We start from the raw sequence: 19,022 nt of genomic DNA on the forward strand, positions 1-19,022 counted from the left end.
TATCTTGCAAGGTTATGCTTTCCTTTATAAACGAAACCAATTGATACAGGGCTTTTTTAAATCATACCCTCAAAAAAAGAAAGAAAATCCAATATATATGTTTAAATATTTATACAGAAGCCATCCATAATTGCACCATTCCAAAGATGAAAACTACCTGATGTGACAGGCATGGGATATTGACTCTATTTTAAATTATTATTTTTTCCTATTGCTTATTGCTTTTATTGAAAAGAAACTGCCTTATTTCGTTGCAAACAACGCTGAGTGTCTGTCACCAGAGTTCATAGTTCGAGAATACTGTTGGGCAGGCTTTGCTCACAGTTTCACAGGTCCACCCCTTGAGTGTGGGGTTGTGTGGCTGTCAATGTCTGGGTTTGTTTTTGTTTTGGAGGAGAAGAAGAAGAAGAAGAAGAAAAGAGAGAAAAAAAGGTGTGAGTGTGTGTGTGTGTGTGTGTGTGTGGGAAATATACCCACCACCACCATCACCACCACCACAATTCAGTCATCAACGTCAATTTCCACATCATCTTCATCCTCTGAGCACTCCTTACTGCTGGTGGGTTGGTCTGTGAGAGGGGATTCAGGAGACAGCTGAAGGTGGCTGGCGGTCTCCAGTCCATGTTTGGGTAGAGTTGGAGAAAGGGAACGCGATTTTCCCCTCCCTTCCGAATTCTGCTCCAGCTCTGAAATGCTAACAATATCCACCTGGGCGTTGGGCCCCAGTTTCTTGGCAGATTCCACATCTGCTTTCATCTCCTCCAGGTCTCTTTTGAGTTTGGCTCTGCGGTTCTGAAACCAGGTGATCACCTGGGCGTTGGTCAGCCCCAGCTGCTGGGCGATTTGGTCTCGGTCGGCTGGGGAGAGGTATTTCTGATACAAAAACCTCTTTTCCAGTTCGTAGATCTGGTGGTTTGTAAAGGCGGTTCTAGACTTCCTCCTTTTCTTGGGAGTTTGTCTCTGGCCAAAAATAGTCATCCCATCCCTTCCTGCAAATAGTTAGAATATTTTTCCGTTCAGTCACACACAGAGAACCCCCTGCCCTCTCCTTCCAATAAGTTGGAAGCCGACAACAATAAATAAATCACCGGATGGAAGCAGCGTTAAGGAACTCAAAGGTGAATCCAAACCCAATTAAAGTGTGTGTGTGCGGAGGGGGTATTTTGGGACGCAACGGACAAGTCCTTTGGATTTTCACCTCTGACCACCTTTCCTTAGGTGTGTTGGGAACGTATCCCAAACTCCGAGCTCTGTGAGTCCTAATTCAACGCAGCAGAGCCAACAATTCCCCCCCTCAAATAAAAGAGAAGGAATTAGGCCCAATTTCCCCCTGTCCCCCCATCTGTAACAACAATAAATCGTGGATAATTTGTGGGGAGAAGAGAATAAAACAAAGGACTAACAACTGATTTGTTTTGCCCAGATTTTCACTGGAAGGCAACTTTAGACCCATTTCTGGAAGGAGATGGTGGGGGAGGGAGGGAAACACTCTATATAGAAATGAAATCAAAAGGTGAGGTCTTAAGGGCCAGCCAGCTGGTTTCGCCTGCGATCTTCCGCAAATCCCTCTCGTTCCCTGCTAAGCAGAGAACCTCTAGGTTGGTTTCCATCTCAGGCAGGTGAAGTTCTCCACTGATGCTCTCCACAAACGCAACCACACAGAGAAAGGAAGGGGGTGGGGGGCGGGAGTGTGTTAAAAAACAACCACAACAGCAACCACGGATCTTACCTTCAGCTGCCTGCAGGACGCTGACTTCCAGCCCTTTGAAGGTTTTGCTGGCCAGTTCCTCCAGGGCACAGAGCGGGGAGGTTTGGGAGAGGAGCGCCCGGCTGGAGAGAGGCAGGCCGGCCGGCGGGTGCTTGTCGGCGCTGGAGAGGAGATGGGCTGTCCCGCAGATGGTGTAACTTCGCCTGACGGCCGGCTTGTTCAGAATGTCCTCTATGCTGAAGGGGGTCAGAGGCTTGTTGGAATTGGCAGGAGGGGGCAGCTGATCCAGGGGGCTCCTTCTTCTCTCCTCCACCGAGGAAGCCTTGGCTTCTTCTTTGGAAGTCATGCTTGACTTGGGCTGGAAATTGTTTCTCGCTCTCTCGCCCCCCCACCCCACCCGCCCCTTGCCTTTTGTTTTGGGGTCTGGTGCGGAGCCGCGGCAGCGATCTGTATTTGCACCCGCCAGCGAAGGAAACAAAAATCACACGGCGAGCGGCGGCGGCAGAAGTGGAAGGGAAAGGGGGGGGGGAGGCAAGAAAGTTCAAACCACCCCCGCGGACTCCAGCGGCGGAGAAACAGGTCTTCGTCGCGGAGCAGCCTCAGCCGGCAAGGTGAGGAGGAGAGACAGGACTTGGCGTGGCTGGGAAGGGATCCCTGCAGTCCTGACACGGAGAGAGGTGACACTGCTGCACTCCTGTCCCAGATTTCCTCCTCCCGGCTGCTATTTTAAGATACACCCCAAATCGCTCCACTTTCCCTTCCCTCCCCCCCAAGCAAAGAGACTTTGGAGAGGGGGGAGAGCAAACGGCCCCTAAGCCGGGGACGAGGGGGAGAGAGACGAAGCGAGCCGGGGTAATTGACTATTGCTAACAAGTTATTGTTGATTGGGAGGTAATCAATTATCTGCAGTGACACTTTTCGCCCGCTCCCTCTTGCTCGCTCGCTCGCGCGCGCTCTCTCTCTGTCCAATGCAGGCTTTTGCAAGTTGGGAGCCCCATTAATTAGGAGGCGGTTTGGAGGTGGAGCCCAGTTGAATTATAATGCTGAATGCACTTGTCATAGTCTGGCCCCACGATTTGTTTGGACATATATATATTTTTAAATTACATTACACCCAGGCTTTATTGCATCAGGATAATACAGTATGGTGAAAAAATAATCCCCCCCTAAACCCCAAACTCACCAGTATCCCCCACCCCCACCCCAGAGTCCTTCGCTTCTCTTTTTTCTTTACTTTTGATGATTATTAGTTTTAAAAACAAACCCAGATCCATGTTGTTTGTAATCAGGGAAAGAAGGGAAGATCCTGTTGCCAGGTAAGGTAGCAAATTCATCTAAAACCTTTCTGCGTATTTTTTTGTTCCATATTTCATAAACCATTTTGTGTGTGCAATTCGTTGAAACATCCCTGCATTTACTTATTCATGCTGCAGAGACGGGGAAGAAGCCTTGTGCTTGGCTGCTGCTTTTATACAAGTGTGTGGAGTTGGGGTGGGGGCCGTATGTAAAGAAAACCTGAGCTCTGGTTTGAAATATTGACTGGGTTTTTTTTACGTATTTTGTGTGTGTGTGTGTGTGTGTATATATTTTGTCCCTCCCAATAGCAATATGGCGAACTCCGTCTCTCGCTAGTAGTTTATAATGTACAAAATAATATTCCGGAGGTTCCTATCCCGGCGGCTCACCTCCCATATTTTTGTGGCTTAATTGGGTCAGTTTTCTTCTCGGATTCTCGAAGTGACTGCCCGACGGGGTGTTGGTGCCCTGCTGTTGTGGAGAAGCTTGAGGAGTATATATCATTCCTTGTAATACCTAGAGGACAGGGGAGCTCGAGAGAGAGGGGGGAATGCACAGCTCCCCCTTAGCGCTGGCTAAATCCTTTTCTGCTATAATTCAAGAGCAAAGGGCCACCAAACAGCGTCAGGGACATATTTCATCTCCCTTAAAAACTCCAGATGCTCCTGACACGGTGGTTCCCCCCCGCCCCCCGCCTTCTTCTTCTTCTTTACTCAAAAGCCTAACTGAATTATTGTTGTTTCTTCGTGCTGGGTCCCAAGACCAGGGCGTGTGCACATATTTATGTATATTTGTCTCTTCTTAAGGGCTCCCTGAGTGAAGGGGACTAGTTAGTTGCCAAAAAGGTCAGCAGGAAGCCAACCGGATATGGTAGGTTTCAATCTGTTTTTTTCCCTGGCTTATAAATCAGTGGAGGAAGAGAAATCACTTTTGATTGCCTAGGTTATTATTAATATTATTTTATTATTATTAATTTGCGCGATAAAGCAAATCAACACGTTACAGATGCCGTTACTATTTTTATTATTGATAATAATGAATAATTCATTTTTCTTTCTGCACAAGACCAAATCAACCTCCCTGTAACGTAGAAATGCCACCAAAAACCCCCACACCTTCAGCCTTTTAAATTTGAAAACAAAGAATCGATCTGACTGAGCACAGTTTAGGAAGAGGAAAGTGGGAGGAGGTGTTGGTGAATTTTAATCAAACCTTTTCAAGGCCCTTTGTTTGTAAACACAGGAGCAGCGGTCCTGTAGAAACTGGAGGGTTTCCCAGTATAGTTAGTTAATTGGTACAGGAGAGGGGTTTCTTTTGCAGGATTAATCCATTATATTTACCAGCAATTTGCTATTTGGTTTTGCATTGTCCGCCTGGAATTTTTGATATATTTGGATGCTGTGTCAGCCATTCTCACAAGTGATTTTTTTTTTTTTTATATTTGATTTTTCGAGCTGAAGTCCGAAGACACCAGCTAGAGGGAATATAACATCCCCATGGCTAATGCCCCCTTAACAAAAATTATGATCTGTCCCTAAAACTTCATGTCCGTGAAGCTAAAATTCAATACATCTCAGCAATGCCCCCCCACCCCCCATATAAACACCCTGTAATTTATGCTGCTTTTGTGAAAGCGGAGTTTGATCCCAGTAGCAAATATTGATCGGCTCTTATAAGACCTGTTCTGGTCCCAAGAAAAGCCAGGGAAGTGGAATCGGCTTGAGGCACTGGTTTGTTTGCTTGTTTACCCCCCACCTCCCCACTCCTCCACCTCTGTACCGGGGACGTGAGTCGCCTCTGGTGTAACTCCCCTGAAAGCGACGGTCCTGCAGCCACAGGATCCTGCCCTGTGGCTTGTTCTCTTCACCTTGACGCACGCGCCAAACAAACACAAAAGAGGCAAATGGCTTCTCTTCTTAAAGCGCCCCTCTCCCCGTCTTTTTATTGCTCTCTGGGAGTCTCTTTATGTGGTGACCTATTTTTAAAGGCCTATATTGGGTTATTCATCATATCAAATCCTGCGAGGCGATCGGGGTGGGGGGGGATTACATTGATTCTAAATCTCTGGGCTTCTTTGCTTTGCTGGGAGGTTGAGTTGCTTCGCTTCACTTTGTGATTTCAACAGATTTGAACCAATTAGCGACTTTACTCCTCTCCTTCCCTGTGCATTATTTTCCAAAGTGGCATTTTATGGCAAGATCCGACTTTACGGAGAACTCAGCTGGGGGGTGCCAGAGGTATAATTACAGAAAAGAGACGAGGACAGAACTTTAAATGTTGCTAAGCCAGATTCCTGAAACTCTTTGTTTTTCACTGGATCCCGGAACCACTTTCGGTTGTGCCTTCTCTCTCTCACAGACGTTTGTACACAGGAAATCATCCTTTAAATAAACTTAAAGAGCGAGGGGGTCATCATTTGGGACATTCATGCCCGTTTTCACATTTCCCCCCCTTTCTCTCATGTGCACATAGAAACAAACCTCCCTAGATATATTTTTACATTATAGGACATTTTTTTAAATAAAGCTAAAATACGGAGTGGTCCCCATTTCCCCTTTATATCAAGCAGTGAGAATAACAACAACAATACTTATTAATGACTGACTGACCGAATCCTCTGAAATCTCTCGGGTCCTTGGTATTTACCTGCCCTTGTCTCTGAGACAACCCCAACGACAGGCTTGAAACCCCTTGGCCTCGCCTCTGAGGTTTAAATCTATCTGCGCGCCGCGTGGATTAAGCTCTCGGGCTGCCTTGGCAGGGTTCAGGAGTGAAAACCTCCCCCTGATCTCGCTCATGACCCCGGGCTGGCTAGACAAAGGCTGGGTGGCCGGGGCCGAGCGATTGGCTTTTCGAGGCGGCGATCTTTGGAGCTGCTCCCAGGGTGGCTCTTTCCCTGGTCTTGTGACTGGCTAGTCCAACCCGGTGACAAGGGTGCTGAAGTTCAGCGTGATCCGGCTTCCCCATAGGCAAGCCCGGCTTGGCTCCAGCTGGCATGTTGGCTAATACCCCATTGCACGCGCAGGTGTGTGCACGGGGGGTGTGTGTTTGCGTGTGTGTGTGTGGGGGGGGTAGCGTGGGGCCCTGGGGTGGGCGCGTGCAGCCTGGCACACTACAGGTCCTGGCGCTGCCTGACGCAGAAACCCCAACCTCGGGTTTTCTCCAGTGGGATTTTCCTCGGGTACAGATGCCAGGATCGGAGCCAGGGGCCTTTTACTTCTTCTATGGTTACCTTCCTCTCCACAGAGTTCATCTTACAAAAAAAAATCCCTTTGCACCCCCCCCCCATAAATAACCCCCAGATACCTCCTCTTAGATCTGCAAAGAAAACAAGCAAGGACCCTTCCTCTTTTTAGTTCCCTGCTTACAGATTATTTCTTCCCCACCCCCTGGCCCGGGAGCCCGACTTTCCTGGCCGTGTCTCATGACACCAGGCGCCTACCCAGGACTTGGAGGGCTTAATTTTGCTCCCAGTGAAGCCAGGGTTAAAACGATCGTTCCCTACGATGGGGCAGGATGTGGGCCTAATTCCGTGGGTCTCCTGGCGGGTTTAAAAACAAGGCACGTTACTGGGGCTGATAAAATGTGTTACCCCGGGAAGAAGTTTGAAAACAAAAAGTATGGTAAAGCCAAGGGATTGGGAAACCGAGAGGCTTTCAGTGAGCGAATGATCCTAGTATATGTAGACTTTGCATCTCTACTGTGCCTTTTCCTCTGAAGATCTCAAAGCACTTTATGAAGGCACATAAACAATATTTAGCCACAATTTTATAAAAGAATTAAGGACACAGAGTTGCCTAGCCAAGGTCATCCAGCGGTAGAGCCCGGAACAGAACTCAGGTCTCCTAAGCGATCTAGGAAAAGGTGGCAAAGTTTGCAGATGATAGGAGACTACTCCAGATAGTTAAGTCCCACGCAGACTGCGAAGAGCTACAAAGGGATCTCACAAACCTGGGTGACTGGGCAACAAAATGGCAGATGTAATTCAATGTTGATAAGTGCAAAGTGATGCAGGTTGGACAACATCATCCCGACTGTACATATACAATGATGGGGTCTAAATTAGTTGTTACCACTCAGGAAAGAGATCTGGGAGTTCTCTGAAAACATCCAGTCAATGGGCAGCGGCAGTCAAACAAGCAAAGGGAATGCTGGGAACCATTAGGAAAAGGATAGCTAGTAAGAGAGAAAATAGCATAATGCCACTCTGTAAATCCATGGTACGCCCACACCACAAATACTGCGTGCAGATCTGGTCACCCCATCTCAGAACATATATATTGGAATAGGAAAAGGTACAGAGAAGAGGAACAAAAATGATTAGGGGGATGGAACCGTTTCTGCATGAGAAGAGATTAATAAGACTGGGACTTTTCAGCTTGGAAAGAGTCGACTGAGGGGGGATATGATAGAGGGCTGTAAAATCACGACGGGTGTGGAGAAAGTGTCTAGGGAAGTGTTATTTTCTCCTCATAACACAAGACCTAGGGGAATCACCCAATGACATTAATAGGCAGAAGGTTTAAAAGAAACAAACAGAAGTCCTTCACACAAGGCACGGTCAACCTGTGGAACTCCTTGCCGGGGGATGTTGTGAAGGCCAAAAGTATAAATACATTCATGCAGGCTAGGTCCATCAAGGCTATTAGCCAAGGTGGCTAAGCTTCTGACTGACAGATGCTGGGACTGGACTACAGGGGATGGATCACTTGATTATTGCCCTGTTCTTTTCATTCTCCCTGAAGCATCTGGCATTGACAGGATACTGAGCAAGACGGGCCATTGGTCTGACCCAGTGTAGCCATTCGTATGTCTCTTATGTTATGTAACTTCTACCCCAGGGATCAATCTAATTAGACCACAGCTGGCTTTGGAGGCCTTCAAGTGGGTAACTTTGAAATAGCAATATTGCCATCTGAAGCAACCTGCGGAAAAGAAAATAACAGGTCCCCTCCCCTGTTTTCCCCTGCCTGCCCCTCAGACTAGTGATTTCACAGCTAGTGACAAGGCAGAGGCAGGTGCCGGGTGCGATTTCATAGGTATGTTGGGAGGTCAGAAACTCTTTTCCTCACTGGGGACAAAGAAATCAAGCCAGCAATGGAGAAGTAGTAATAAGAATAATTCATAATTTAGAAAGCGCACCATTTCAGACTGAGTCCTCTTTCCCCTTCTCCTTGCAACTGGTTAGACCCGGAAGAATATTCAACAAACATTTGTTCCCTGTGGGTTTACCTCCTCCCAGCTAACTTGTGATGCAAATTGCCTTAGGAAAAAACAACTCGTCCTGTAATGTTAAATCCCCCCTTCCTGACGGGTCGTGTTGAGTTTGCTCATTTCAAGATGGGGAAGAGTTAAAAAAAAAAAACCCTGTGAGGGATTGGTGGTGGGAGCAGTGGGATTTTGACCCAGCCCTTGCCTTACGTTTGTAGCAGGAAGGAGCGGTGTTGGCGTCCCCTTTGATTGGAACAGCAGAGTCTGGTGGACTATTTCCCAGCGCGCAGGCAGAACCGAGGAGACAGGGTCACAGCCTCCCAGCGGAAGCCTTTCGCCGGTATTAGAAAGAAAGGTGTCCAAAGGGGTTGGCTATGCGAGTATTAATTTCCGGCAGTCTCCAGGCTGCCGGATCTAAGCAGTCCCAAGGACAAGGGGCAGACTTGGGGCTGCTTCTCTCCAGTAGAGAGATTGAGGGACATGGGTTTTTTGTGTTGCTTTTTGCGATTTTTTGTGTGTGTTGCTTCCTCCCCCTCCCCCCCAAAATAATAGGGGCAGGCGATATTACGTTCTGCTTCCAAAGGGCTAATGAAATAGTCATCAGGTCTTTTCTTTTTATAGAGCGAGGGTAGATATTTGTATTTTTCTGCCACTCATCCTGCAGCTGCCTGGAAGAATACACTTGGCTCTATTTTTGAAGGGGTACAAGACTTTATTTTGACCTCCCCCCCTTTAGATCCATTAGCAGTTCATTTGGGGGTTCACAAAAGGCAGCTACTTCTGATATCCCCAGTGGATGTCAGAGGCATTTCACATAGTTCTGCTGTGTTTGAGGATTAATCAAGGGACATTTAGTCTTGGCTGACCTCTGCTAACTTTAGTCCAGCCAAATGCCACCTGTCATAAGAATATAATTAAAGTATAAGGCGTAAATCATTCAAGTGTTGATCACCAAAATGACTGAGTACAAATGACACCTTCTTTCTCAGCATTGCTGATCCCTGCCTGTCTTCCAGTTATGTCTGCCTAGTTTAGTGACCCAAATATGTTTTGACTCCTGCGAGTACCAGAGCCAAAACAAGCTCTGCCCTCAGGCTGTATCATCAAGACAACCAACAGCTCCAAGTTCTGATGGCAAAATCTCTGACCCTCGAGGGGGTAAGAAAAGACCCCGGCTGGATTTTCAGGTCCCAGGAGTTTGCAGCTCCAGCGGTTACAAACATCAGAGTTTGACTGGCAAATGTGACATGGAAGCCATCGGGGGAGACCGATATGGAAGTCTAAGGTCATTTTACAGTCACTTGTTTTCAAACCCTCATTATGAATGTAACCAGACCCAGCCACGTGGGCACCTCTGTTCACCCGCGCTCTCAATGCTCACTAGTTCTGTTAGCTCCCTTCAAAACCTGGACACACGCTGACCTGTCCCTTTTGTCAGACAAGGAGGTGTGGGGCAGCTGCATAGAGGAGGGGAGTTGCAAATGCAAACGCCCCGAAGAAGTGACACGTTCAAAGCTCCTCTCTGCTGCTGTTACACTGTTAGAGATTCTCTCTTCTTGATTTCCATGTCAACAGACCCTTCCCTCCACTGCGTCCAGATTCCTGGGGAAATCAGAGCGGGGACTAGCTTGGGACATAAAATAAATAATGCAAAATTATCCAAAGTTGGATTTAGATCTTTGAGATGAAATATACAAATGTAGCCCTCTGCAATCGGGAAAGACACAGAGGTGGGGCGTGGAGGGGCATGTAGGGGAAACATAGATAATTGCAAATGCTAAACCAAAAAAACTGAAAATAATCTGAACGTTTTAAAACAGCGCCAATCGGGGGACTAAAAGAAATAAGGAAAGGAGGTCTCAGAATGGGGGAAATGAAACAGAAATACATGGATTTCTGTTTAAAAGATTCATTGGAATAACAAGTGCATATTTTTGTTTTGTGTGTGTGGGTGGATGTAAAAGTCCCCTGTGCAGAATGTGTATTAAAAGCCCTTGAGTTACTGTTTAAGTTACAGAGAGGCAAGGTGGGGGAGGTAATAGCTTTTATTGGACCAACTTCTGTTGGGGGGACAGAGAGAGACAAGCTTCCCCGTTTACACAGAACTCTTCTTCAGGTCTGATGTTGAAGGTACGAACACACATATATTACTGGTGTGCTTTAAAGGGTCAATAACTCTCTCGATTCGTCGTCCAGTGCGCATAGAAGTGAATGGGGCAGCTGGTTGAAATGTGGTTTCTAAGAAGTTCTCTCTGTAAAAGTTTGTAAGAGCTTCGGATAGGAGAAAAAAATCCTAAATGTCAGAGAAACACCCACCCACATACACACAGAAAATCAACACGGGGGGCAGGAAAAATCATATTTAGACAAGAAGAGGGTTTTTTTAAAATAATAAAATAATAATAATAATAATAATAAAAGCTGCATCTGTTTTTAAGAAAGTTTTCACAATTCAGATTTCCCTCTTCTTATGTTTGACTTTTCGTTTGAAAATAACCTGCTTTTAGAACCTAAAGATATTTGCTTTTCAAACTGTGTGAATAATGACACCAGACCTCCTAAACACTGGAAGCCCTTAAACCCCCCCTCCCCCAGAAATACAATGTTATACCTGTATGTTTTCAAGTGAGGAAGGTGTCGCATTTGTTGCAAAACCCTTGCTTCTTTCTTAAGGTTATTGGCCCTGTTTATTGTTTTACTAAACAAAGTAAAATTCACATAATATCCATCTGCCATACTTTGTACAAGAAATGTGATACCGAACTGTTAAAGAAACCAAAATATATGGTGTCCATTATCCAATTTGATTTCTTCCTGTTAAACCAACCAAAGTACATGCTGCCCGTTATCTAGTCATCACTAAATTATTAGAACTCGGAATACTAATGAAAGTAACAGTTGCTGGGTTAAACGAAATCAGTTTATTGTCCAGAGAAAGGTATTTTCAAGGCTCAAAGGTACCACGACAAGGAGTCTGAATTATAATTTTGCTCAACGCCCCGGTTCGGTCAAAGAACACATTTTCAAAGAAGTATTTTCAAACTCGAATTAACTTCTTATTGCTCCTTTTAGTTAAAACTCCCGGAGCCGTCCCATTTTGGAGAGGAGCCATTGCCACAGCTACTGTGCAGAAGAGCATTTTAAATAGAAAAATTACAACATGGCAGCAACATGATAGGGGCCTTTAGCAAATGTAGAAGGAGTCCAGCTCCTCCAGTGCAGTTTCCCGACCCCTGCTGGGGTGAGATCTGCTGCCCAAGCCCCCTCCTTAGTTGTACATTGCGACCAGGCCCGCGCAGATCAGGAGGAAAGAGCAAGCGCAGAGAGCAGGGCGGAGGGATACGATAGCGGGAGGATTATTTCCAACAAAGAAATAGAAGAGGGCTGGGGGCACTGGTCCCTCGAAGCTGTGGGCTTGTGCCCCCGGGCACACAGATCCGAAACCCCCGCGCGCACAAACATTTGCACAGAAGCAGGACACTTTGCACAGAAGAAATGTTTTGTCCACAGGGCCTGTCAAAAATTTGCGCAGAAGAAATGTTTTGTCAAAAATGAGAGGGAACATTGGGGGGGGGGGGGGAGAAGAATCCAAAACTTATTTCCAGGCATATTTTCAAAGGCGCAGCCTGATGTTCATTGGTCACATCTCTGCGATGATTTCCCTTATTTTCAGGTATTTTGAAACGAATTTTGATTCCATAATCGTTATGTGTTGGGGGGGGGGGGCTGTGTCGCTAAGTGTTTATAAAGTGATCTGGACAAAGCAACAAGACATCAAAGGACAGGGATTTAAATTCCACCTTTCCAGTCTTTCCTTCTTCTTTTTTGAAGATTCGGCATAAATATTTTTAATTTGAAAGCAACTCCTGGGATTCACGCAGAGAAATGTAAGAGATACACATACCCCCCGCCCCAGGTAGCTAACTGAATTGGAAATGGGGATTTCTAAAGGAAATGTTTAGCCTCCATATAAAATCGCTTGCACTGGGTTTACTTATTTTGCAGTTAACTCTGGATCTAAATTCCACTACAAATAGATATCTGTCCCAAACAACCCGAGGGCAAATATTGCTGGAAAGTGTCCAGGCCAAATTCTGTGTCTCTTCCTCCCCTCTGACAAGAAAGCTAGTTTTCTTTGTCAATAAAGTAGTATATAACGCTACTTTTCCCAAGGTTTCCTGGAAAACGGAATTAGCCTGGACTGTTTTCTTGCTTTTGCCATGAATACTGCAAAGCTTGGGATATTTAGGCCTCGAGCTGTTTGCATTTCCCCTCAGAATCTCATGCAATTTTCAGGTTCTTTTCAGGTCAGTTTCTTTGGCTATGTTTGGTGTCAGAGTAACAGCCGTGTTAGTCTGTATCCACAAAAAGAACAGGAGGACTTGTGGCATCTTAGAGACTAACCAATTTCTTTGAGCATGTAGATATTTAACAAGAGACAAGTAATTGCTGTTTTGTGTGACCCTAGCTTTGTGTGACCCTATATGTTCCCTGTAGCTAGCTAGCTAGCTCTTTCTTTCTTTCTTTCTTTCTTTCTTTCTTTCTTTCTTTCTTTCTTTCTTTCTTTCTTTCTTTCTTTCTTTCTTTCTTCTGCTTCCTGTAGTTCTGAGAAGCTGCATTTCCCCTGCAGATTATTCCCCACGCCGCCCTGTAAGTAAAGACAAAACTCTGACGCTAACACACTTGCACCCAGGGCAAGTTCAGATCATGTGCAGGAAATATTGCTTTTAACATGAGTGCGAACGGCAAAGGGCCCAGTCGAAGCGGGTCCATTTTGTTATCCGATTTTTTACAATAGAGAGGCAGAATTAAAATGAAAATTGGGAGGGGGGTGTCTGATCTTTTACTGTCTGCCTTAATGAACTTGGACGATGATTGTTCCCCGGTGCTAAAACCAGAGTCGCCAGTGGTTTAAAACGACTCTCGTGCTGGGAAGTTTACTGGGATTCAATTAATGGGAGAGGTTTCACCGTGAATGGGGGAAAACGCTCCCGCCCCCGCAATTTCCAATTTCGGGTCCAGAACTCAGCCCCCTTCCGCTCCTCCCCCTGATTTCCCCTGCGAAGTGAAACACACCAGAGCAGCGGCCTCCAATGTAGTCTATCTACCCTTGTGCTGATTCTACGTATCAAACAGGCGCGTAATATCCCTGGAGAGAGGGGTCTGTGCCCCGGCCCCCACCAGGCTGTAGGAGACAGAGCCCACCAAGGGTTCAAGTTATACGGATAAGAGCGTGGGTCCAGGAGGATTTAATGAGGTGGCTTCTGCTGGCCACCCAGGGGCTTGGGGCAGCTGTGGATGGGACAGCCACAAAGTTCATTCATCTCCTTGCACCTTGGCAGCGTCAAGGGGGAGAAATATCCAGGTTCTTAATGAATTAAACACCATCAAGCAGCGGAAGGATCAGGCCCACTGCAGCCCCAGGGTGTCTGTGATGATATTTTACTGCCCTCAGCACCATACGTTCAGGGCACCTTTTCTGTACTCATTCTAAAGTCCTCAACCACCCGCAGGTTTAACCCTCCCAGCCTGGCAGCGGGCAGCTAACCAACCTCCCACCTCCCACTGGTTTGATTTCCTTGGCTCCTGGCCCACTCGTTACTTTACCAGGTCTTCCAATAGTTTCTGTCTTCAAATCCATCGATAACTAAAATACCAACCACTCGTCTCTCTAGCCCCCTCAGTCAACTCGGACTCATCTGCAGACTCCTAGGAAGAGCTGGAGTCTGGTTGAGGCGAAAGAGCAACATAAACTGAGCGTGGATTAAAAACGAGCCCAGTTTAGGACATAGAGACAGTCCCATCGCTGCCAAATTACCTGGACTTAGAAAGATTCTGTCAGTTCAGCACGTGGTTTCTTGGGACGCCATCCCCTGGTTTCTACAGGAAGGGCTATTTGGGGCAGAATAGGCTTGTTACTGTTGCATGGACAGGGCAAAACCCGCCTGTTCGGTGCATATGTTTTAAAAAAATTGACAGCTGTCCAATTCTGTGAAGATACGTTGCAGGTATTTCTGGTCTGTCATCTGCATGGCAGTCCGTAGGTCTCTGTGGTGCCCTGAGGTCTTCCCTGCTACCAGGCCTACGGTGCAGTCTGTGGCCAGCCTCTTTAGAGTCGCCAAAATAGCTGCAAACTCATCTTGGTTTTTCTCTCCTGTTTCTTAAAGACACGGAGGGAAAAGTTCAGATGTTCCCGTTAGGCGCGGATTTAGGTCCCCCTGACGGCGGGGTGAACCCTCCCTGACGGCTTGAACCCTTCTCTGCTGCTCAGGGACAGCCAGCCTGCCACGCGCGTCACAGGTTTGTGCTTTCTGCACAAACGTCCCATTCATATTTCGCACCAAACCAGTTTTAGCCGGTGCCTTGTTCATGAAAAGCCCCCTAACCATAGTCACTGCTCAGGTCCGGTGACTGATCACCTGCGGCCCTATGCTGTTATTTCCAGTCCCTGACTGGGAGCAGACAGGAAGGACTCTCTTTCTGCTCCGGAGCCATCCACAGGCGTTGGCGCAGGTGGGGTGAATCTATTACTGTGGAGTGGAGTGGCGGCTCCACCCTGATTCGGCGTAATGGGCCCTGGGGTTCACACCTCTCTGCTTCCTCACCACCTTCAGAGCCGGGGGGATGTGTGGTTACAGAGCCTGGCTTTGGCACCTAGCCGCTGCGGCCATCTCACTGCTACACCAGAGAAAGTCTGGCAAATAATACCTCGCTCGTCGGACTCGTCACAAATAAGGATCAGGGGAACTGGGGCAGAGAGGGGCTGAAAGTGATTTGCAAGAATATTTGCAAAGACTTGTGTTTGTTGTGTTCCCCAGGCGTGTAGCTCCATGAAGCCAAACAGGGACGTTGTATTAAAGGGAGACTTGTAACTTTTTCATTCATGTTATGGGGACAACAACGAACCTGAAGAATCAAAGGGGTTAGTTGTTTGTTTGTTTGTTTGTTTGTTTATTTGTTCGTGTTAAAATCTGCTTTAAACATTGTTCGTTGGCCTTTAAAACAATTCAAACCTTTTTTTTTAAAAAAAGCCATTGCTAGTTTGACTGATCTCCAGGGCCGTCAAAGCGCACAGATTTGGATTAGTTAGTTTGTTGGTTATTACAGCGCGGCCAGGATCTGAAAATATAACGCAGAGCCCCAGACTTGGATTTTAACTGGTTCCTTTTATCCTTCAAGGGTTTGGGTAATTGAAAGACTTCAGAAGCCAGTTTTCCCAGCAGACCGGCCGCTTTCGCCTCCGAGAGAGAGACACGCACACATTTCTTACTCGGTTTTAATGTCCTTTCCAAGTTGGATAACTTTCTTGATCTCCTCAGATTAGAAGCTGCGTGTTGACTCGCATCCAATACTTTTAATAACAAGCGCCCGCCACCCAGCCAGCAAAGAGAGCCGGGGTGCGGGGACGCGGCTTAGGGACTGATGGATCGGTTGCAGACTTTCTCCTCTCTGCGAGGTTTTAACTCAAGCCCCAGGCCGCAGATTAAAGCTAGCCGCTCCCTCCCTCCAATAGAGAAATGATGCAAAGGTAAATTTCCTCTGAAATTTACTAACTACTTGAATGAAATTTACAAGCAGACCGAACGAAGCAAGTCTCGGGAGGGGGCCTGCACTGGATGGAGAGGTGTGGGGATAGGTCTAGTCCATCTCTATAACTTTACGCATTCTATAAACTACTTTCTCTTGGCGTCGACTCAGGAAGTTTATTTCGCGGATGCTGTTGGGGGGGGAGGGGGTGAACAGCATCTTGAGTTATTACAAATAGATTCAAATGCAAAACGACTGTCCCATTCCCGAGATCTTTAATATCTGCTTCCTTTGCAACTCTCAGCGCACACGTTAATAATTGATCCAGAATGCCAAATGCAACTAACCTTTCCCGAAGAAATTAAGGAGTTTCGAGTGTGAAATGCTCATTTTTGGGGAGCAAAAGGATGTGTCTGAAATCAATTGAAACTTAATAAACGTAGTGGGGAGAAAATCACAGAAATAACCCAGTCAACCCTTCTTATAATGAAAACCTGGCGTTAATAATTCAGGAACACAAAATAAACAGTCATTGGATTATACCGCAATATCAGAATTGATGCATTTCAGAGAGAATCTGGACAGACAATTTAATAATATTTCCCCCCCCCTTCCAATAAATTACAGAAGCAAAAGTTCCCCCTTAAAGTAGTTATTTGTATTTCTTCTTTTAAGGTGTTTTTCTTTCAAATTATTATTATTATTTTTGCAGTTCTAACAACTCCAGCGATAAAATTAATTAAAAAGTAATATTTTTTCTCAATAAAAGTAAAGCCAGCACAGCGGAAATAGAATTAACTGTCAACATTTGTCCTGAATTTAATAACAACTTGGGGTTTTTCAAAGCAGGAGAACACGGGAAAGGGGTCGTTGTACGCGGTTTATTTTGGCTTTTTCTCGCGTGTTTCTTCACTGGTTTATTGCTCCTGTTTCCTTAGCCGTCCTCTCTTCCCCCCATTTAGTTTTTCTAGCAGCATAACACAATCAGTGGCCACCAGGTATTACACATCTTTTAACAGGACAGTAACTTGAAAACCCACCAATCCCACAAATCAAACGCCAACGGATTCAGTTCCTTCTTAGCAGCTACACACTGGGGTAGAGTTTTCCTTCCAAAAGCCAGACGAAGAAGGAGCTCAGCGCTGCTTCGTCGCCCAGACTCTGACTCTCTTGCATGTTTTTTCCCCTAAACATACCTAATTCTTTTCACCTTTTGGTTATGCTGAAAAAAGCCCTCCTTACGTAAACTCGAACTGACCTGCTTTTATTTTTGCTTTCAGGGAATCCACACCCTCACCCCAAACTGATCACAGAGAAACAGTCGCTTTCTATCTCTCTGTGTTGAGATTTTTTCCCCACATTGGTCAAACATAAGTGGCCGTGCAATGACCTGAGACGTTTCTCAACGTACTGATTTTGAATGGCGACAGGTCTGGTGTGAATTTACAATGAATTGCACCAATTTTTCTCAGCGGCCAACCCCCCCCTCCCTTTGTTTAGCAGCAGTTACTCCATCTTTGCTGAGAGCAGGACCCTCTACAAGAACAAGATGGGGTGGTTTTGATTTTTTCACAGTGTCCCGCGTATGGGCGCGTATCCAGAGCGAGCGCAAGAGCGGTATTGAAGGGGTCCTCAGACGTCTCCTGTGTGAGCCACGGGAGCTGTGGTCGTTTACATAACTGAGGATCTGGCCCATGGCTGCTAAAACAAACTAGACAACATGAGCATTAAGCACACCACGTTTTGAGGCTTTAAGATGCAACGATCTGTTGATTTTTGTCTGCACAGATCTTGCAACGCAGAAACAGAAACAGTACTTGCTGGCAATAGGTAAATTAATAAAACTTTGGTGCATTTTCCCTTCAAGGAAACGAGCACATTTTAGGTGAATAAATAGGTTTCTGAAATTAATTTGCTCTTAGTGTTGGAGATTCTAAAAGACAGAGAATCCTCTTAATAAATAACACGAACATCTAATCAAATAAATATACATAAAATGAGGAAACCATTTCCCCTTGCTTTCACTTTCCTCTTGCTGATAATATCGGGGGGGGGGGAAATGTGTCACTTTTGGGACGCGGGAAAAACACAGAGAGGCTTTCAGGCGTACATACCTTAACGAGGAATCCTACAAATGCAATTTAGGAGTTTATGACTGTAACCATCCCTCCCCTTCTTTAACCTGGAGGAAGCAACCACCGTCAGACTGGGTTTTATATCTGAGTGGAATAAAGGCGCAGGCTGAATGAACAGAGAGATTTGGTCCAGACCAAGTTTCCCATATTTCTTTATGGCGAAATTCACTCCCTTTCCCCTCGTTAATAAATGTGCTGCCTAAAAGAAAAACCCAGCTGTTCCTAATCGCTCTTGGCAAGAGCAGCCCACAGTGCTGTTTACTTTAGGCACCGATAAGATTGACCTGGATTTGGAGTCAAGAAGGGCAGCCAGTCCAAGAACACATGGAAATGGCTCTGCCCAGGCAGCTGGAGGCTCCCTGACCATCTGAAAGGTCCAGAAGTTGGGACTCTGGGTATGGGACACTGGAGAATAGTTATGGGGTCGCTGCAGGGTCGCCATCTTTCTGAAGCTTCCTCAATCTCCCCTTTTCCCCCACTTACGTTCTTTAATAAGGAACAAAACGATCAGGACTTTGAGAAACCCGGGGAGACATCACTGGCAAAACTCCCATTGGTCTCTTTGGGACTCCAAGATAATCCAATCCTGTTTTTTTATAGATTCTAAAGATAGAAGGGACCTTGATCGTCTTCTAGTTGGACCTCCTGCCATACAAAGGGCCAGAGAACTTCACCCAATCATTCCTCCGTCCTGCCCAAGAGCTTCGGGCCCAGCCCAAGAGCTTCGGGCCCAGCCAGAGAATATCTTTAAGAAAGAGACATTCAATTGTGATGTAAAGCAGCGGCTCTCAACCTTTCCAGACATCCGTCCCCCTTTCAGGAGTCTGGTTTGTCTTGCGTACCCCCAAGTTTCACCTCACTTAAAAATTACTAGCTTACAAAATCAGACATAGAAATCGAAAAGTGTCCCAGCACATGATTACTGAAAAATGGCTGACTTTCTCATTTTGACCATATAATTGTAAAACAAATCAGTTGGAATATAAATATTGTATTTACATTTCAGTGTCTAGTATATAGCGCAGTATAAGCAAGTCATTGTCTGGATGAAATTTTAGTTTATTTATTGTATTTAGTATATTTATGTAGTCTGCTGTAATACTAGGCAAATATCTAGATAAGTTGATGGAAGCCCTCTGCATACC

The 19,022-nt window shown here is 46.0% G+C and overlaps 1 protein-coding gene across 1 annotated transcript; it reads right to left on the reverse strand.

The window, feature by feature from the left end:
• Window positions 1–218: 218 nt before the first annotated feature.
• Window positions 219–2,054, reverse strand: LBX1 (ladybird homeobox 1). Its single transcript, XM_074960077.1, has 2 exons — window positions 1,730–2,054; window positions 219–989 (listed from the first exon to the last, which is right to left on the reverse strand). The coding sequence occupies exons 1-2, from the start codon at window positions 2,052–2,054 to the stop codon at window positions 502–504; spliced, it is 813 nt and encodes a 270-aa protein (XP_074816178.1). The 3' UTR covers window positions 219–501.
• Between the last annotated feature and the right edge of the window lie 16,968 nt (window positions 2,055–19,022).

Source organism: Natator depressus, chromosome 7 (assembly GCF_965152275.1).
Source record: "Natator depressus isolate rNatDep1 chromosome 7, rNatDep2.hap1, whole genome shotgun sequence".
Lineage (NCBI taxonomy): Eukaryota > Metazoa > Chordata > Testudines > Cheloniidae > Natator > Natator depressus.